Source organism: Triticum aestivum, chromosome 1B, assembly GCF_018294505.1.
Source record: "Triticum aestivum cultivar Chinese Spring chromosome 1B, IWGSC CS RefSeq v2.1, whole genome shotgun sequence".
In the NCBI taxonomy this organism is placed as follows: Eukaryota; Viridiplantae; Streptophyta; class Magnoliopsida; order Poales; family Poaceae; genus Triticum; species Triticum aestivum.
Genome location: NC_057795.1, coordinates 596021997 through 596044022, shown reverse-complemented (window position 1 = coordinate 596044022; position 22026 = coordinate 596021997). Strand labels below are relative to the sequence as shown.

Below are 22026 nucleotides of genomic sequence, written 5' to 3'. Positions count from 1 at the left end.
CCTTGGGGGAGAAATGGCTACGCCAAGGAGATGCTATAAACTGCCTATGCATCTAAAGGATGCACGTAGCCATTATAAATCAGCATTATGTTCAATCAAGTAATTCGTATAAATAATAAAACCAAGCACGAAATTATGTAAAAATTCATGGACAAATGTGCATGCCACATCTATAAGTAATAATAAAGGGGTTATTGCTTCTCGCAGTATGTCGCGGAATTACCCCAAAGCTACAAAATATTACACACCAATGCCACCTATAGGTGATAAAAAACGTTTTACGTAGGGGAAACCCCCGCGTGGGCCGGCCAGTGCAGTAGGGACCTCCTATACTATGCCCTGCGCGCTGGGAGAACAAATAGCATGCCCGTTTTGGGCCGCCTCACGTCCGGGCAGCCTGTTTTTTCAAATTCATTTTTTCTATTTCTTTTTCTTTTTTCGGTTTTTTCTATTTTAAATAATTTGGTTCTTCAAAAAAGTTAGAAAAAGAATGAGAATTTTGAAAAAATGTTTAATGAATTTAAAAAATTGTGGATTCAGAAAATATTCGCGATTTTGCAAAAAAAATGTATGCTTACACAAAAAATGTTCGGAATTTTGAGAACAAATGTTTAGGAAATAAAAAAAAATCATGATCTTTGAAAAAGTTTGTGTATTTAAAAATAGTAATGAAATTGAACAAAAATTTCCCAATTCAAAAAATGTTCATGAATGGAAAAATATCCTAAAAATTCGAAAATTGTTCGTGACTTACAAAATAGTTTATTCATTCATAAAATCTTCACTGATTCAAAAATTGATCATGCATTTCATAAAATGCTCGTTAAATCAAAAAATGTTCATGAATTTCAAAATATTCCATCAATTTCCAGAAAAATGTTCATGCATTCAAGAAAACTGTTTAAGAAAATATTTGCAAATAGTATAAAATGTTCATGAATCCAAAAAAAGTTCTTAATTTTAGAAAATGTACAAAAAAATGTAAAAGTGTTACGAATTTAAAAAATGTTCATGAGTTCAAGAAAATGTTATGATTTGAATTTTTTTTCATGATTTCACGAAATTGAGAGTGATTGTGTATTTCGGTGATGCAGGAAATTGTGGTCATGACCATTGGAGATTATGATTTTTTCCCGTTGCAATGCACAGACCCTTTTGCTAGTATAGCTAATTTAGCAATGATTTTCTACCTTTTCTTTCTTAGCGAACATAATTGCTACTTACTTACTAAGCCTTTTGTCCCAAACAAGTTGGGGTAGGCTAGATATGAAACCTTTTCACGAGGACTTCCTAGGAGGTCACTCATCCTTGTACTACTTTCACCCAAATGGGTTTTATACCCAAAGAACTGGCTAGTTTTTACGTTGGCTCGCCAAACCTATCACAACCCTTAGATATGAAACCCTTTCACGAGAACTCCCAGGAGGTCATCCATCCTAGTACTACTCTCGCTCAATTGAGTTTCATACCCATGAGACCGGCTAGTTTTTATGTTGGCTCGCCAAGACTATCACAACTCTCCTCCTTTACCCGGACTTGGGACCGGCTATGCCTAGAAAACATAGGCAGAGTTAGCGAACATAGTTGCTAGTGACAAGTTTTTTTTTTGACCGGACTAGTGACAAATTGCAAATGCTATCATTAACATGTAATCGAGAATGTGTCACAGCTGGTAACATTCTTTTTAAGGAGCACGAGTCAAATCTTGTGCCATCTTACAAGATTGAAGATTCTGATGTGCTAGTGCCACTCATATCACACTGCAAGAACACCGCAATAGGGGAGATAGCACATAGCAGGCACGGACTCGACCGTGTAAATCGCGTTGCTTGCAGCAGTATGATCGATGGCAGCTGGTTCCTCCTACGTACCGTGGCTACATCAAAATTCATTCTCATTCCTCCGTGGATCTACCTGCCAAAAATGACGTTCCCCTCCTCATATCGAGTCCAGCTTGTTCTGCTTGAGGAACTCGAGGTCCTTGAGCTGCCGCTGCGCCACGTCTTTGGGCACCACCTTGGCGCCGGGGCCCCTCCTCTCGCCGGAGGCCACCTGCTCGGCCATGGTGGACACCATCCTCTCCACCGCCGGCCTCCCCACCGACGGGAACACCGCGTTCAGCATGGTGCACAGCAGCCGCTCGTCCTCCGGCTCCACCATGTCCTGCCCGAAGCAGCACACGTAGATGGCCTCCAGCGCCTTCTCCGCCCGCGCCTCCATCGGTATCACCGGCGCCTGGCTCTTCGACTTGGCCCGTTTCTGCACCCATTGCGGTCCGTTTCGTTCAGCTCAGGGGTCAGGGATTCATGGCACTGAAACTGAAAGAGTTTGATGTGGTGGATGTTCGAGTGCTTTACTTACCTCCCTTGCAATCTTCATCATGTCGAGGAAGGTCTCCTCCTCGTACTCGATGTCGTTGGACATGCGGAGCCGGGCCACGCCTTCCAGGATCTCCTCCGTTTTCAGCAGCCCGGCGCCAATGGCGGCCAGCCAGCAGCAGAGCAGGACGTAGAAGGGGTCTCCCACCTGCGCGCGCACGCACGCACGCGGCAAATCAATGACTCGCCGCCACGGTTCGGAAAGGAGCCGGGCATGTAGGATTAGGAAGGCGCACCTTGCCGCGGCGGTCGTTGAAGTCGTAGAAGGCCTGGGAGTCCATGACGGTGCACTTCTTGCTGACGCGGCGCCGGAACTCGGCGAAGTCGACGGTGTCGCCGCCGACGCCGCCGTCGTCGCTCAGGATGCGCGCCACGAGGCCCACCACGGGGAGGGCCCCGACGATGCGCCCCAGGATGGCCGCCGGCGAGTTCGGGTCCGGCTCCATGTACGCCACCACGGCCCCATGGCGCCGGCGCCGGCAGTGCTGCTGGGCGGGGGGACGGCAGGCCCGGCGGTGACGCGGGAGGAAGGGGGAGGCGAGCGAGAGCTTGTGGGCGACGGGCAGCACTGCTGTCCCCATGCCCGACGATGGGGTTTTTCTTGGACGCCCTGCGTGTGGTGGGAGTGGCGCGCGCCTTATCTGCCCATGGTGCGTCAGACTTCTTCGCTGGAGCAGTCTTGGTCTTGTAGAGCTTTTTACCCCAAAACCAGTAGGTTTGGGATCAAACCTTTCACACTCAGATTTATGTAAAACTCTCAACCTTCGTTCACAAACTTTTTTTGTGTGAAAAAAAAATCATAAGATATTACTACGAATAAGGAAACTGGTGCAAACTAAATCGAAACGCCTTCTCCTCCGGTTTTTTCCTCCTCACACCATTTCTGCTTGGTTTTCTGTACATTTTCTGGTAATCTCAACCTGTGCTCAACAAAACAAAAACCAATGTATACAGAATTACTTGAATAATCTGAATCGATTCGATACTTTCCTTTTCGTGTCCTACACATTTCATTAAAAACGCCACCAAGTTTTTCGCCGGGGGCGAGCCAGGGCGCCTCTGAGACCCAAAATGACTTAGTTAAAGTATTTTTATTTTATTTAAAATTGCAACGTTAAATGAAAACGCCACAAAGTTGCCACCTTCTTAGTCACCATCCAGAACCTCCGTGTAACAAAAAACAAAAAGTGGCAGTACAAAAAATAAATGCCATCTTTTAATATAAAAATGCCACCTCTTAATAATAAAAAACGCCATCTACTAAAATAAAAATGACATCTCCTAAAATATAAAAATTCCATCTCCTAAAATATAAACATGTCATCTCTTAATAAACAAAAAAGCCATCTCTTAATAAAAAATGTCATCTCTTAATATAAAAATGCCATCAAGGTTAAAAAGTCACGTTTTCTTTTCTAAAAAATGCCATCATGGTTAAACTGCCATGTTGCCATCTAACTAGTTCAAAACCTGACGTCACAACGGCCCTGCTCTGAGATTCGTGCGGACATATCATCTAGCATTGGAGAGAATAATTACATTAATTATAAAGTGCATCGTTCTTTTATTATTTGACAATAGCATGCGTAGTCTGGTTAAATACCTCAAGCAAGGATCACCTTAATTTAAGCAAAGTATTATTTATGTGGGTTCCTCCTAAAATATCTCGTTCCCTTTTGATCATATTCATGTTTTGACCATACTCGATGACGTCGATATGGGATGAGCCATAGGAAAGTAAAAGGCACTAGCAATGTCTCCGTTGAGCCACTCGTAATTGCTATTGAATCACTAAAGTATGTTTACTCATGTTGTAACACACGGGGCAATTAACTAGTGAAGGATTAAATTGAAGAAAATCTTCTCACCAATTTTTTTTTGAGGAAGCCTTGCAAGAATGGGACCACCTATGCTAAGTTGTTTGATTCTTCTTATATTTCAGTTCGCCTGAGTCGTTGGATTGGCATCATTTTCCTCCTCCCACAGTTTTCAGTTGTCGAGCATTAGCCAAACCATAGAAAAATACATCAGGCCTTGGTTGTTGTTTAACAAACATCAATAAAAGCACATAAGACTCGGAAAAATACACTAACATTATTATCCAAAGTATTTCAGCTCAACTGACACTGCTAGGAAAAATGTGCTCAATAGCTGTCGTACCTTAAGAAGCGAGGCAGATAGCCGGACTGAGTCTTAGACATGGTTGACTGAGCTCTGGACGTGTGCTCTAACCAACTGGTCACTGCTCGACTCTCATGACATTGATAGCACACCAAACCTTATACACTAGGACATGGCTACAATCCCAAGCTCACATCAAGATCCCTCCCACAACCGACAACCCCCTCCTTCGGCACCCTCCCTGGCTGTCGCTGTCGTTGGAGCTTGATGAGGTAGCGCCCTCCCTCGCCAATGGTGGTGATAGGATCCAACGCTGCGCAAGCTCGACGGCTCTATGGCGGGGGCCATGCTCTCTGGTGCTTGTGGTGGTTGTGGGGGCGCACATGTGGCATATTGAAAGGATCGAGATGGACGTAGACGGGAGGGTGAATGCGTACAATTACAAAATTTATTTATTACTTAGCAATTTCAGATAATGTCGTGAAATATGAGAGTGAGCCTAACAAAAGATGATTCTAGTTCTAGCAATATACTCAACAACAAATATGAGGACATAAAATCGCAATATGATAGGCGTAGCCTCTGATGCTTCGTCTCCGTCAATGTAAGATGTTCTAATTTTTTTTTGTGAATCTGATGTATATGTTTTAGTGTGTTCGTTCACTCAGGTTAGTCCGTATGTACTCCATATTAAAATATCCTAAACATCTTATATTTATAAACAGAGGGGGTATACATTTTTTGTATATACATGAAACATTTATTTGATACACGTTGAATATTTTGCAAATACATGTCGCACAATTTTTCAAATACATCTTTGAGCATTTGTTCAATACATCTTAAACATTTTTCGAACGCACGTTCAAACTTTATTTTGAATGGCATGAAACATTTATAAAATTACAAAAACACATTTTACATGGTACTAAAACTTTTTAAAAAATTCATGAGCATATTTTGAAATACATGAACATTTTTTAATGGTATAAAACATTTTTATTTAATTTAGGCAAACATTATTTTTACATTGCATAAATACTTTTTAAATATGTCATGAACGTATTTTTGAAATGCATGAATAATTCCTTAAATGTCACAAACATTTCTCTGGATGGTGTGGAATATTTTGAAATATTATGTGAACATTGGTTTTACATTTGTATTAACATTTTTTTCAAATGTCACAAACATATTTTTGAAATGTGAGAACATTCTTTAAATGTCTTAATTTTTTTGGATGCTATAGACATTTTCTTTAAAGTTGCATGAACAATTGTTTTACACTGAAAAATCATATTTTAAATTTAGCGATGAATGTATTTTAAAATTTAAGTCAATTTTTTTATTAAAAAAATATAAATAGAAGCAATAAAATAAAGAAATGTTTAGGAAGCGCTCCTCCCACGCTGGACTGGGTCATTTAGGAAGTGCCGGAGGCTAGAGCTTCCTACATCAGTGGTGCGTCCAGCCGCTGCTACATGTCGCGTGGTGGGTGCTCCCTCTGAATTTTACCTTTTTATATGCATTTTCTGGTTTTAGATGAGTTTTTTCTAGGTTTTTGGCTTTTTGGTTTTCACCTGAGATTTTTCCAGGTTTGGAGATTTATTTTTGTTAAACACGGTCATGCTTCTTGGAAAAAAATATGTGTGCTTTCACGAGAAGCATAAATTTGCTTATGCGAGAAGCACAGTTGTGCGAGTTGTGTTTCCCAGGAAAAAAAAATGATGCTTCCACGAGAAGCACAGATTTGCTTTTCATGGAAGCATAGATTCGAAAGCAAATTTGTACTTCCACGAGAAACATAAATTTGCAAGGAGTACCTCTAAACTAATGATTTTGGAGAGCTCTTCTACAACGGCCGCTTGCGTCCAACAGTGGCTTCCTATGGGGGTGATGCAATTGGGCCAGCCCACAGTTTGACTAAGGGTAAACGCAAAATGCATAGAACCATCACTTTGGCAACCTATTTTTGCTCGGTTTTTATTTCTAACATTTCTTAGAATATTAATATTACTCTGATTTTTTTAAAATACACATTTATCATTGATTTATATGTTGACAATTTCAAATACAAACTGAACATTTATGTAATATACTCTGAGATAATTTCAAGTACACAATGAACATTTTTGGTATTCCTTGAAAATTTTCTTAATATATGATGAACATTTTTATAATGCACCATGAACTTTTGTTTGTAATATACCGTGATCTTTTTCTTAACATACGATGAACATTTTTGTATTACACAGTGATTTTTTTATAACACAGAAAAGGAAAATAGAAAAAAGGAACAAATAAAAAGAAAGCAAAAGTAAAAAATGAAAGGAAATAGAAACATAACTAATAAAAAGAAAAGTAATAAAAGAAAAGAAACGAAGCAGAAGAAGAGAAGAAACCGCGTCAGCCTAGATGCCCGTGGGCCGGCACAAACTGGGGCGTCGGGAAATTCCTGGAAAAAAAATATGACGCCCGCTGGCGGCCGTCTTCCCCCTTCGTCTCTCCCGAGTCGACAGACTCTGGTTCTCCTCAGTCCCCACTCGCCTCCATGCGCTACTGCCTCCCCTCCATGGCGATTAGTTCTCAGGCTTCCCAATTTCCCTTCTCTCTCGATACATCGAGGCATCCACCGCCGCCCGCCGCGCACCGTCTACCAACCGCCGCCGCCCGCCTGCCGGCTGCTCGCTGCTGCATCCAATCTGGACGCCACCGCCGCTGCCTGCTGCCTGCTGCCGCCCCATCTCTTTTCGCTTTGCTTGCTGCTGCCCCTTTCTCTTCTCGACCGATACAACCAAAGGAGGAGGCGCCGAAGGAGCAAGCAAGGTAGATTTTCATTGCCATGTTAATTTGATTCAGATTGCCAATTTCGATTGCCATGTACAGTGTCAGTTAAAGACACTAGATTCAGATGTTAAATCAGGGACCCGATAAAATCCGAACGTTTGGATTTTAAGCATTTCATCCCAAACGTTTTTACATGGCAACTTTAGTTGACGCGAGGTGGCAATTTTAGTTGTTAAGACATGGCAACTTTGTTCCAGTTCGTTTTTTTTGTCAGAAAATTGCAATGTTTACCAACCTCACGTGAATTAAAGTTGCCATAAAAAACGTTCGGGTTGCCATGCTTAAAATCCGAACGTTCGGGATTTATCATTGCCGTAAATCAGTCAGGCGGTCACAGTATTGGGCAGCCAGCCATGTACTGATTCGGAGAAGAAGTAACAACGATTTTCGAATTTTCGTTTCAGGTAGTAGTAACAATGACGCAATCCTTTTCCAAAAGAAAGAGAGGCGAAGAAAGTGTGTAGTACTTCCTCCGTTCTGAATTACTTGTCGCTCAAATGGATGTATCTAACACTATTTTAGTGCTAGATACATCCATTTGAGCGACAAGTAATTCGGAACGGAGGGAGTACAAGATATGTGTAAGATGCATATTTTGTTTCAGTTTATGTTGTGAGTAGCTCTTGTTTCCATGCATATTTTTTGCTTTTAGTTTGAAATTGCGCCCCCTCTTGGAGTCTTGGTTGCTTGTCAAAGTCCGCCACTGCCTCCAAGTGTAACAAGCAAAACAATATCACTTGGACGAACTCCTCAAAAGGTCTTCAATCAACTCTCACAAAAACCTATATCATCTATCTTCCACCTAGAATCAAATGATAGAGCTACAGAGGTTGAGCAGAAAGAAGAGATTCAAGAGGGAAGGAGGTTGGTCCTCAAACTCTCTGAAAAATCAGCTTCAAAACGTCCATGAAGTGCTCACCCACTCAGGGTGTGTGGGGGTCTATATAATATATATAAGAAAAACAGAAATGTGGCCTTTTACATGAAAGAGCATCTAGCCCAGAAATATCAAAGATTTTTCTCGGTAGTACCGATCAACCGGCGAAAACGAACTTCCCAGAAGTGATACCTGACTGTCCAGTAAGCCTCTTAGAAGTCCAAATACACAGAGATAGCTGAAACAAAAAGCTTGGAGGTGGGCACAAAGTAACATTCTGTCAGGATGGTCTATGACTGAAGCACATCCAAGGATATGTTCACATGAGCCTCATGCCAAAAATGCTGATTCTGCTGGTCCAAATAACTATTTTAAAGATTTTTATCTCTGGGCTATCAAAAGAAGCTTCAGTTACACATCTCGAAAAGATCAGTAGATTATGTCGATGACTTCATCTGAGTTGCTTACGTTGCTTAAAACAAGCTATCAGTGTCATACTGAGAACTGTATAAATGCACTCTTGGTGACATCTGGTATGGACTGAACGAGATTAAAGTGCCTTACAAGTTACATTACAACCAGTAAAAACAAATATAGCTCAGAAATAGAGGTAGTAGTACCAGCAGAAAGAACCACTTGATGAAGGAGTTTGCTGGTCCGGTCCAGATGCGAAGCCACACAGTAAACCATGACACAACATTTTGAAGCGTGAGACACCTTCTTAACGGAGCATCTTGATTAATCTCTTCATTTTGAAGCGTGACACACCTTCTTAACGGAGCATCTTGATTAGTCTCTTCCTTTTGAAGCGTGACACACCTTCTTAACGGAGCATCTTGATTTATCTCTTCATTCTGAAGCGTGACACACCTTGACGTAGCATCTTGGTCAATCTCTTCATTCTGAACCGTGACACACCTTGACATAGCATCTTGATCAATCTCTTTGATTATTCGATCCATATAGGACAAAAAGACATTTTCTCCACTTTGACGACTACTCCTGACTAGATCTCCATACTTTTTCTTGAACTGCCAAAACACAGTAAATTAAAACAAAAGCAAATCTCAAAAAACAGAGCAACAAGAGATTACTGAATAAACTAAAGTAAATAATTGGTTGAGAATTCGCGTGATGAAAGAAATAACAATAGCAGTAGTACTCAGAGGGTAAAATAAAGTAATCAACATCAGCAGTGCTGCCAGAGAACTTACGTGTTCTTCAAAATGGTGACAACCTGTAGTGTATCCTCTAGGACGTGTAAATGTGTAAGTGGGACGATTGTGAAGTTGCCCCACTGCAATTTTGATAAGGCTATTAACCTTATTTACAAAGTCGTCTTCTTTTGAAAGCTTGGGTACTTTTTTGATAAGATAGGCAGCTAAGCCATGAATGTGGACATCCAGTCTTGTCAGGGTGGAGAGGTGCTGGATGCCAAAATCTGAAGCACCATTCACGCACTTGACGCCATGTACAGGGAATTTAAGCTCCAAATGGTCCAGCTTAGGCATTGATCCCTCTCCGAACTCCAGTGCAGTTCCACAAAGAAAGATATCCAAGCTGAAATATTTCAAACTTCTGAACCCACGGATGTTGATCCTTCCATTTCTGCCGTAATAAGTTTTGAGCTTCAGGAAAAACAGACGGGCATAGCTCCAAGGATCTCGACATCTTCTGGTCCCATACGGTACAAGGATATGTCTAACGCCCTAAGATTCACAGGGGAGATCATCCAATTCGGAACTTTGTCGATGTGGTAATTAGTGATGGAGATCTCCAGGAGTACAGAAGGAGTAGTAGGGCGCCATGATTCCAGGGACAGTAGGCCCCAAATTGTAAGTTCAGCCATATAATCAATCCGTAGATGATGAAGATTGCATGAAGATATTAAAATCCCTACAAATCTCCCAACATCTTCAGCTCCATCAGCATGACAGAAATGAAGCGGATACAGGATACTTACACTCAACGTCCTTAGATTGGTTAACTTGTCGAGCTCTACCAGAGGCATCTTTATTCGCGAGGGGCAGACATGAACATTCTCTAGTTCTTCTAAGCTCTGCAACTGTCCAATTATTCCATCAGATAAATTAGCGCAGTTTTCCATTGACTCTGATGGACTCATGTAGTCAACATATAGACGGGTCAATCTTTGAAGCCGTGTAATAGTTGATGGTAGTTTTGCAATTGTGGTGCCCTTTATGTCCAGAGTTTCCAAATACTGCAGATCTCCAATTTTACATGGAAGCTCTGTTATTTTATCTGATCCAAGACGCAAGTACTTGAGAAGAAATAACTTTCCAATATTTGTCAGATGGCTGTTTTCTAAATCCCGACATTCTCCCAGGTCCAACACACGAAGAGCTGGAAAAGACAACAAAGAATTTTGCCCGAAATTCCCAAACATAGCAAGTGATCGAACATGAGAGAGATCCCCTGGCACAGCAGCCATTTCGCTATAGCGGCTCATGACAGAGAGCCTGCGAATCTTGTGTTTCTTCCTATGCTCGGCATCACCATATGTTGTCATGAAATTCTCTTCACTGGCCTTGCATGTGATGAAATCCAGAATAATGTCATGAACTTTGCATGTCTCCACCTGGCCATACTTTATGTCGTGTGCTTGAATCAAGCTTCTGTTGATGAAACCATAAAAATAACTCTCCCCTACTCCGTATGCACTCCGATGTGGTTCTTCATGGATGAAGCCTTCGGCGATCCATTTATGTATCAAATTCCTTTTCTTGATAATATGATCTTCTGGGAATGCACTGAAGTACAACAAACAAGTTCTCATAGGGTGAGGAAGATCAAAATAACTCAGAGATAATATCTTTGTCAGGGCTTCAGCATGAGATTCCTTTGCAAGTGAAGAACCAATAGCAGCCAGTGCCCTGTTCCATTCTTCTTCGGCTGTTTGATCTGCCAGCAAACTAGACATGGTAATAATAGCCAGTGGTAGGCCCTCGCATTTCTGCAATATCCCTCCAGACACATTTTCCAGATGCGGGGGGAATAAATCCTCTGAACCGAATGCTCTTTGCAAAAACAAGCTTCTGGAGTCAGCAGGACTGAGGGGTTTCATTTTGTAAACATAACCGGTTCCAGAACAACAATGTGATGCAACTGTACTATTACGTGTTGTAGTGATAATTCTGCTACCATGATCATTATTCAGTAGGGCATCCCTTATGGTTTCCCATGCTTCAGTGCTCCAGATATCGTCGATCACGATAAGGTACCTGCCACATGATTTTTAACAAACATATATACATTTGAGAGGGAAGCCATATAAGATTGCTTACGCATGCAGTGACATTTGCTAGGCTAGCCATCACTTAAAATCTTATAGAAGATGACAACGTGAATGATAGCCATCCCTCCCAAGGATTGGCCATTTAACTAGTTGCCACATCGCCATTAGTTTACTAGTCAGCCAACTTGATTACTTACTGTTACTAAATCATGTCATTAATTAGCTGAATCAGATATAGTACTTACTAGGAAAATCATGTGCTTCAGAATATTGCAGGTTAGCAAATTAAAGCCCTTTCTAGCCAAGGCGTTCCTTTGGAAGAACATTTCAATATAGAACATGAGGCTTACTTTTCGTTCTGAAGGTGGTCTCGGAGCCGATCAATAAGTCGCCGCTCGTCATCATTGGAAGTGCTGTGAGAGATCCCCACTCTCTCAGCAATATCTCTTAGAACATTTTTCATGTTAGGCTTTCGAGAAACCGACACAAGTGCTGAACATGAGAATTCACCTTTAATGGCTTGGTAGACTGCATTTGCTAGGGTAGTCTTTTTTTTTTTTGAAAGGTTTTGCTAGGGTAGTCTTACCAAGACCACCTGTACCAACAATCGACACCACTTGAAGCGGGGTAGAAAAATCTTCATTCTTGAGCCGCTCAATGATATGCTTCTTAGGATCGTCCATGCCCACAATCTTAGCAACATCCACATAAAGTGCATGCAGCCTGGGATCAATTTCAGAGGTGATAGAGTTGGGTATTGGGAAGTCATTTTTGTACCTCTTGTGCCTCTTGCTTGCCTCGATAGCCCGGGCCTTGAGCTTTTCGAACTCGACAGCGATCTCATGGCTTGGTTTGAGCTTCTTTAGCTTGTCAAAGAACCCCTTGAGGCCTGTATGCCCACCGCCCTCGTGGTCAAGACGAGCCGTGAAGTCATCAATGCAATCTTCCATGTCGTAGGACAGCTCGCGGACGTCGTCCCTCCAAGGTATCATCTCAGGGTCCAGCTGCTCGGCATCCTCAAGCGCCTCTAGCGCGGCCGTCATGCTGCACATCTCATCTCTCGTGGCTTCGACCTGACGAGCCAAGCCTTTGACTTTGAGCCGGGCGTACTCTTCCTCCGACAGCTTGAAGAGCTTCTCCAGGAGCGGCTTCATCACCCCCACGCCAACACCCACAAGAGCAGCCTCCATCGCCTTCCGCTACTATCTGAAATTTCTGGATATTGGAGGAAGGTAAAAGTGAGGTGATAGCGTGGGAAGAGAGGCAAACAAGGACACCGTTTTAATAGCCTTTTAGTTGAGCTACATTTGCACTGTAATACCTACACGACCAAGTTTTGTTAAACAGGACCATGCTTTTATGTACTCCCTCCGTCCCAAAATTCTTGTCTTAGATTTATCTAAATACGGATGTATCAAGTCATGTTTTAGTATTAGATACATCCGTATCTAGACGAATCTAAGACAAATTTTTGGGACGAAGGGAGTAGTTGACTCCATCCACAGGTTGACTAACGGCGAAGATGGCGTGTCAGCTAACTGTAGCCACGCAACTAACTCCATGTGTTAGACTGTATTTACATGTGTATATTGTAACGTTGTATATCACCTCATTATATATATATGTGATAGGCCACTCCTAGAGGGTTGTGCCGGTTCCCCCCAAAGCCTATTGTCTTACATGGTATCACGCTAGGTTACGTCCGCTTCCGCCTAAAAACCCTAAACCGCCGCCGCCGCCGCCGCCACCGCCGTCGCCCGACTGCTATGACGTCCGCCGCTGCGTCCGGCTCCACCGCCACCGGTTTTCTGCCGGCCTCCCTCGCGGCACTTCTCTCGAGGCCGCTGGATGCCGCCTCCCTTCAGGTGCCAATCGGGACACGGAGCGTCGGCTCCCTCTTCGCGCTCCCGCCGGCTGCTACTTCGCCCGGGCAGGCTCTTGTGGCTCACACCACCGCCGCCCCGTCAACCGCGGCTGTCGCGCCCTCGGCCACTGCGCCGCTGGTGGCGGAGGACGTCGCGCTGGCAGGCTTTGCGGCGTCAACCGCGGCCATCGCGCCCTCTGTCACCGCGCCGGCTGCCCCTCCGACTGTCTCCACGGTGTTCTCACCTCAGCCAGTCTCCTCGATGGGATCGCAGCCGCCGCCGCCGTTTCACTTCGGCCATCTCATCACCATCAAGTTGTCGTCGGACAATTACATCTTCTGGCGCGCGCATGTTCTTCCGCTTCTTGGGAGTCACTACCTGCTTGGCTATGTCGACGGCTCTCTCCCTTGCCCTCCTGCGCTGGTTGACAGCGTGCATGGTCCGGTCTATAATCCGGCTCACCGTGTCTGGACAGGGCAGGATCAGGCGAACCTCTCCTCCATCCAGGGGTCGCTCTCTCCGGCCGTTGCTGGGCTTGTTGTCTTCGCCAAGACGTCCCACGAGGCATGGACTATTCTTGAGCGCTCGTTTGCGGCACAGTCGCAGGCTCGTGTATCTGGGCTCCGTCGCCAACTTGGGGAGTGTCAGAAGCTTGACTCCACCGCCACTGAGTTCTACAACAAAGTCAAGAGTCTCGCCGACACGCTGGCCTCCATTGGACAGCCCCTCACCAACTCCGAGTTCAACTCGTTTATTGTCAATGGTCTTGATGAGGAGTATGACGCCCTAGTCGAGATCATCAATGAGAGGGGCAACTCCACGCCCATGCCAGCACACGAGGTCTTTTCACGCCTCCTGCTTACTGAGCAACGAGTCGAGACGCGCCGATCCAGGGGCAACGGCGCCCTCTCGGCAAACGCCGCCACCAAGGGTGGTCGCTCCTCTACTTCATCCAGGGCTCCTTCGGGGCAGTCACCACCACCCGCCTCGGCCCCTCCTCCTACTGCGACGCTACCAGGGGCTGGCGGTCCCCGTGTGTGCCAGCTTTGTGGTCGCGATGGGCACTGGGCCTCGAAGTGTCACAAGCGCTTCCAGCGGGGTTTTCTTGGTCTTGGCAATGACGGGAAGGATACACGCAACTTTGCTCGCCAGGTCGCCATGGCTGATCGTCCGCCACCGCAGAAGCCACAGGGACACACTCAGTCCTACTCCATTGATCCCCACTGGTACATGGACTCTGGGGCGACAGAGCACCTGACTAGTGAGATGGGGAAGCTTCACACTCGTGAACCCTACCATGGCTCCGACAAGATCCACACCGCCAATGGAGCGGGTATGCACATCTCTCATATTGGTCAAGCATCACTTCTCACTAGACATGCCAATAGGAGTCTTCAACTTCGCAATGTTCTTCGAGTTCCATCTGTGACACGTAATCTTCTTTCAGTTCCTAAACTCACTCGTGATAATAATGTGCTTTGTGAATTTCATCCTTTTGATCTTTTTATTAAGGATCGGGGCACGAGGGACATTCTTCTTAGTGGGCGGCTCTGCCAAGGTCTCTATCATCTGGAGCATCCTGGCGTCGCTCGCGTCTTCAGTGGAGTTCGGGTATCTCCGTCACAGTGGCATGCTCGTCTTGGTCACCCGGCCACACCTATTGTCCGGCATGTTTTGCGTCGTCATGAGCTTCATAGTGTGTCTAGTAATAAAGATGTAGCAGTGTGTGATGCTTGTCAGCAGGGGAAGAGTCATCAACTTCCTTTTTCGGAGTCCAGTCGTGAGGTGAAACATCCTTTAGAACTTGTGTTTTCAGATGTATGGGGTCCTGCTCAGACTTCTGTTAGTGGTCATAATTATTATATCAGTTTTGTTGATGCTTACAGCCGCTTTACCTGGCTTTATCTTATCAAACGTAAATCTGATGTGTTTGACATTTTTGTTCAGTTCCAAAAACATGTTGAACGCCTTCTCAAGCACAAAATTGTTCATGTTCAGTCGGACTGGGGTGGCGAGTATCGCAACCTCAACTCCTTCTTTCAGTCGCTTGGGATCACTCATCGTTTAGCATGTCCACATACACATCAGCAGAATGGTTCAGTAGAACGTAAGCATCGTCACATTGTTGACGCTGGTCTGACTCTTTTGGCCCATGCATCTGTTCCGTTTCGTTTTTGGAGTGATGCTTTCACCACTGCATGTTTTCTCATCAATCGTACTCCCACTCGTGTTTTGAATATGAAGACTCCCATTGAAGTTCTCCTTAATGAACAACCGGACTACACCTTTCTCAAGGTGTTTGGGTGTGCTTGCTGGCCCCATCTCCGTCCATATAACAAGCGTAAGCTCGAGTTTCGTTCCAAGAAGTGTGTTTTTCTTGGTTATAGCTCTCTTCATAAAGGATACAAATGTCTTCATGTTCCCACTAATCGTGTCTACATCTCTCGGGATGTTGTGTTTGATGAGCATGTTTTTCCCTTTGCCAAACTCCCTGTGTCCACTACCGAGCCACCTGTCATGCATTCATCCTCTGTTGCTTCTGACCAATTTGATGATGTTGCATATTCTCCTCTATTGTTGCCTAACCATGGTGTAGGCACTGGTCGTGGGGTTCGTTTGGAGATTCTGGAAGCGCCATCTTCCTCTTCGTCGCTATCGCCTTCATCCTCGGCACCTTCTGTTGTGCATGAGGAGCACATGGCGCCCCTGCATGGCCTCGGTTTCCGTGCTCATGCACGGCCGATCGACGTCCTGGCCCGGTCGCCTCTGGCTTCTGGGCTGCCTTCGCCATCGTCGCGCCCTGCAACCCCGCCGACTGGGCCGGCCTCCTCGGTCCCCGTCTCGCCCAGGGCGTTGGGGCAGTCATCACCAGGCCTGGCCTCGCCCGCCCCTGCCTCGCCCAGGGTGTCTGGGCCCTTCTCACCAGGGCCGGCCTCGCCTGCTCTCGCCTCGCCAAGGCCGTCTGGGCCGGTGTCACCGGAGCTGGCCTCGCCCACCCTCGGTTCGCCCATGGCCTCTGAGCCCCTGTCGTCGGGCCAGTCTTCGCCATGCAGCCCGGAGTCGTCTGTCCCGAGCTCGCCTGAGGTGATTCCTGCATCTCCGGCGACCGTCACGTCTCCGTCACCTTCGCCTCCGCCGGCTCCTGCTGCTGCTCTACGTCCACATACGCGCAGTCGGAGTGGCATTTTTCAGCCTAAGCAACGTCACGATGGCACAGTTGCTTGGTTAGCGGCGTGCATGTCTGCTGCTCTCGCAGATCCATCCTCTGAGCCACACACGTATCAAGCTGCTATGCGCATTCCTCATTGGAGAGAGGCCATGGAGCAGGAGTATCAAGCGCTTCTTCGCAATCAGACATGGACTCTTGTTCCTCCACAATCACGGGTAAATGTCATTGATTCCAAATGGGTTTTCAAAGTGAAGAAGCATTCTGATGGGTCCATTGAGCGCTATAAGGCTCGTCTGGTTGCTCGTGGTTTTCGACAGCGTTTTGGACTTGACTATGAAGACACCTTCAGTCCAGTGGTCAAGCCTACTACCATCAGACTTCTTCTCTCTCTGGCTGTTACTCGAGGTTGGTTTCTTCGTCAGCTTGATGTTCAAAATGCTTTTCTTCATGGTGTCTTGGCGGAGGAGGTTTACATGCGCCAGCCTCCGGGTTTCTCTGATCCGGATCGCCCTGATCATCTCTGTCGTCTGTCCAAGGCAATTTATGGTCTGAAGCAGGCTCCTCGTGCTTGGCATGCTCGTCTTGCAATGGCTCTTCGTGCTCATGGTTTTGCATCATCAACTGCTGACTCCTCATTGTTTCTTCTTCAAAGGCCTGAGGTTACTATGTACTTGTTGGTCTATGTCGATGATATCATTTTGGTCAGCTCCTCTCAGTCGGCTGCTACTGCGCTTGTTCACTCACTTGGTGCTGATTTTGCGGTCAAGGACCTTGGGAAGCTTCATTACTTTCTTGGTGTGGAGGTTACTTCTCGTGCTGCTGGCCTTGTTATGACGCAGAAGAAGTACTCTCTGGATTTATTGCAGCGAGCTGGGATGCTTAAGTGCAAACCGACGACTACACCCATGTCTACCACTGATAAGCTCACTGCTGTTGATGGTGTGCTTCTTTCTTCTTCTGATGCGACCGAGTACCGTAGTATTGTTGGTGGGCTCCAGTACTTGACGATCACGCGACCAGACATTTCCTATGCTGTTAACCGAGTCTGCCAGTATCTGCAGTCACCCCGTGACACTCATTGGTCTGCTGTTAAGCGGATTTTGCGCTATATTCGTTTCACGGTGGCTCATGGTTTGCATATTCGGCCGTCTGACTCTGGTTGTCTTTCAGCATATTCTGATGCAGACTGGGCTGGCAATCCGGATGACAGGCGATCCACGGGGGGTTATGCTGTCTTCTTTGGCTCTAACCTGATTGCCTGGAGTGCTCGGAAACAGGCTACTGTCTCGCGTAGCAGTACTGAGGCTGAGTATAAGGCTGTGGCCAATGCCACATCAGAGATTATATGGGTACAGTCCTTGCTTCAGGAGTTAAGTATACCCCAATCACAGCCTCCGGTTCTTTGGTGTGATAACATCGGTGCTACATACCTTTCTGCAAATCCGGTATTCCATGCCCGAACGAAACACATTGAAGTTGACTATCACTTTGTGCGTGAACGTGTCTCTCAGAAGCAACTACAGATCAAGTTTATTTCTTCCAAGGATCAACTTGCTGACATCTTCACCAAGCCATTGCCTTTGCCACAGTTTGAGACTTGCAGGCGCAATCTTACCCTTCTAGATTCATTAGAAAGTGGCTAAGATTGAGGGAGGATGTTAGACTGTATTTACATGTGTATATTGTAACATTGTATACCACCTCATTATATATATATGTGATAGGCCACCCCTAGAGGGTTGTGCCGGTTCCCCTCAAAGCCTATTGTCTTACACCATGCCGTGCTACGGTGTGGCATACGTGGTGAGCAATCAAAACTTGATACGAATTAGTTGCCTTAGTTTTGTTTTTATTTGTTCATAAATAGTTTGGATTGCTTACCCTGTTGTCATATTTTTCTTTATAAAGAGAATTTATTAAAATCGAGAAGATACATGTACACATTGAAGATTCACAAACCAAATTAATCAAAACAAGGAAAAGAAAAGGAAAAACATGAACTGAAAAATCATGCTGAAGCAGATGACCATATGCAACAGCTACTCCCTCCGTTTGGAATTATTTGTCACAAAAATGAATAAAAATGGATGTATCTATAACTAAAATACATCTAGATACATTCATTTCTTGGACGAGTAATTCCGAACGAAGGGAGTAGCAACAAGCAACAATACCAATCATCACCTTGGCAACACATACAACTACAAGAGATTCTACAACAGCAAGATGCACCCGCGTCGTCATTGACATATTAAAATCAATTGAAGACCAGATCACGAGTTTTCACCCCAAAGAGTTTGTTCGAGAAAGGATCTAACATGTAAGCACCATCATTACCAGGTTCAACACCAACTAAGTTCAAACATAAGGATCTTCATCCCAGAGCTCGAGGCTGGGTAATCGAGAAACACCACCAAATGACCATCGCCATGTGTTTCTACCTTACATGCCTACCTCAAACCCATGCTATACGCATATGGAGATAATTGCTCATGCATCCGGTCCTGACGTGGACATTACCACATGATCAATAACACTTAAATGATTGTAAACACGAGCATCAATCTAGCGAGAGAGGAAGGTAACCGTTGTCGTCAAAATCCCATACAAGGGACCCCTCCAGCTGTGCATGACATCATCCTCCTAGCAAAGTACATCAAATCGGCAGCGACTAGGGTTTGCCCATGCCGTCCCCTAGGAGCAAGTTGATCCATTTCTCCGGTTCCGTCCCAACAAAGCGTCCTTTGTAAAGGCGTGGTTAGATCTCGCAATTCGGCAGATCTTTCCGTTAGTCAACGATAGCAACATAGTAATATACAAGTGGAACGATGGTATGCAACAAATCAAAATTTTGACGCGCTTAGGGAGAACTTAAACAATACTAGCTCACCGTTACCTGTGACCTGATCAAGCAAGTGTCTATTTTCTTTAGAGTGCAATACCTAAACTAATCAATCAATCAGTGCAATCCAATGGGTTTATTGACTAGGAAATGGCTAGCTGATGGTGAACCATCAACCAACAGCCAACTCCCTTGTATATATTGGGGAATTGTACATGTTGAGAAACTTCTTGTGCCCGGGTCGTTTTCAGCGACCAAAGTAGGGCAAATAGCGCTCACGCGGATACAAAACAAAGAATAAATGAAACCACCTCCCAGCTGACAGCTTATCCTTCGCTGTGCATATCAGGTACCTTCCGTAGTTTTTTTAGACAAAGGTACTTTCCGTAGTAGTACTGAGTGTAGCTGCATCCCGATAAAGGTTTGACCATAAAGGTTTTCGGGTGAAAGGCTAAGGCCCAGTGGGGTTGGGCGACGGGGTCGACATCGTCGCTTCCTTTTTTGGGGCGTCGTCTTGAAGAGCATTGGATCTCGTTTGCACGCTCCATGGGCTGGGCGCCCACAGCATTGTGGTCGGCAGGTGTCTGTACGGCAATGATGATGTTGCGCGAGTTCTTGTGCGGCAACGATGGTGGCTTCGGGCGGAGTAGGGCTGCTGCTGAGCTTTGGTAGTCGGTTTCCGGCGTGTTCGAGGCGTTGACGTGCCTCACTTGTCTAACTGAAGTCGGAGCTGTAGAGGAGGTGTCTCCGTGGTAACGATGACACGAGTCGGGTGTTCAGTTCCGGTGTTGGCTCGGCGCAAGCCCAGTGCTTTCCCCCTGCAATGCACGTCGACCGAGTCAGAGCTGCCTGGTCGTCGGCGCGTGTGGTGGACTGTTTGGCATCGGCCGGCGTAGGCCTCGACACTTGAGTGGCGAGGGCTACATCGGTGGTTGTTGATGGTGGAGTCGGAGTCGCCCTCGCAGAGGTGTGATGACGATGACACCGGATTGCAACCTCGACGGCGTGTGTGCGTTCTTGTGTGGGTTGCCTGGTCGCCCTGCCTTATTTTTGCGGTGTTGTGACGATTTTCGCCCGGTTTTCCGTTAATTAACTAGGCAACTCTCTTCGACCTTTTTTAATGAATCGGGCCCTAAGAGACCGCGTTTCAAAAAAAAAGATAAAGGTTTTCCCCTGCTTTATATTGTAAAGCAACCAACCGATACAACAAGGTGCTGGGACGGAAACAACACAGTCATGCCCAAAAGAAAAGAAAGAGAAAAACAAAAGGAACAAATTCTGACAACGGCAGATCAACATAAATGAAGAAGCCTTGCGGCCGTTGCGCCCACCGGAGGTCTCCCACCAAGCTCCTAGCTCCAAAGCACCGGTACCCATCAACACCTCCAAGAAGGGACGCGACGATGACAATGATGCTGCCAAGGGTTTCCCCTGATACACGATGAGGAGAAAGGAAGGGTAGCACCCGACGCCCTCCAGAAATGTCTGACGGCAGCCTCAGGCACCACCGCATCGGCGTAGAAAAGGCCGACAGGGATTTCTCCCGAGCCCAACCATCACCCCGGGCGCTCCGGAGGTCTCCACCATGGCATCCACCACCCTGCGCCAACCGGTCACCGAGCCACCCACGTTGTCTCACCACGACATCATGAAGAGGGGCCTACACAACAAAGAAGAAGAGTCGGGACTAGGGCCAGCAGCACCATTAGTACCCGGGAGGGCCAACCTCCACCGTCAACGACGGTAACCTACCGGACGCAATAGCAGAAGCAAACCAGGCTCACGGGCCCATAGGCCTGGCCAGGCGCTGACATGCCTGTAAAGCTCCCGTCGTTGCACTGTAGAAGGCACGCCTTCGGCGATGCCACCCCTCGTCCGAGCTACTCCTCTTCTTTACCGTGTAGAAGGTAGCGAGGCCGCGCCGGAGCTGGCCTGCTAGGACCCAGATGGGGCCCTAAGGGCCCAGATCTGGGCCGGGGGCACGCCGCCGGCCACCCCGCTCACCAGGCTGCCCCACCACCAAGGAGCAGTGCCACCACAACGCTTGCCGCTGGCCACCGCCACCAGGTCGCCGGACCACCGCCTGCCAAGCACTACTAGGGAAAACCTTATACACAGAATCTTAGCAGCAACGCGGCACAAAAAGAAGCGCTACTGCTAATTAGCAGTAGCACAGATTTTTAACCCTCGCTACTACTAAGTTGATAGTAGTAGCGCGGGTTTTTAACCCTCGCTACTACTAAGCGGTCTCTACCGTGCCCCCTGACACATGCCATAGTAGTAGCGAGGGGTATAAACCCGCGCTACTACTAAGTTGATAGTAGTAGCGCGGTTTTATACCCCTCGCTACTACTAAGTATGAGGTAGGTGAAGTCGCCATATCCTCGGCCGAATCCCCATCTCCTCCCCAAATCCCTCCTCTCTTCCACCACTCTCTCCTCTCACTTTCCATACGCTCTCACATGGACCTCTTGCCCATGCACCCATCCTCCTCCATGGCGCCGAAAGAGGCCGCCGCCTCGCGCCACCGGCGTCTAGGAGCTCGTCGGTCTTCCACCGACGTCTAGGAGGCCGCCGCCCCGCGCCACCACACCGGAGCACCTCGCCACCGGTGACTAGCTCCACTGCTCCCTACATCACCTTCCTCTCTCCCTCGGTTTTCCTTTTCTCT

At 46.3% G+C, this 22026-nt stretch overlaps 1 protein-coding gene and 1 pseudogene across 1 annotated transcript; both read right to left on the bottom strand.

The window, feature by feature from the left end:
* Positions 1-1619: 1619 nt before the first annotated feature.
* LOC123141065 (photosystem I assembly factor PSA3, chloroplastic) lies at positions 1620-3045 on the bottom strand. The gene is made up of 3 exons (XM_044560303.1): positions 2615-3045; positions 2362-2526; positions 1620-2259 (listed from the first exon to the last, which is right to left on the bottom strand). Exons 1-3 carry the CDS (start codon positions 2957-2959, stop codon positions 1939-1941), a joined length of 831 nt encoding a protein of 276 aa, XP_044416238.1. The 5' UTR covers positions 2960-3045; the 3' UTR covers positions 1620-1938.
* Positions 3046-9433: 6388 nt separating this feature from the next.
* On the bottom strand, positions 9434-12669 carry LOC123080282 (disease resistance protein RGA5-like; annotated as a pseudogene).
* Between the last annotated feature and the right edge of the window lie 9357 nt (positions 12670-22026).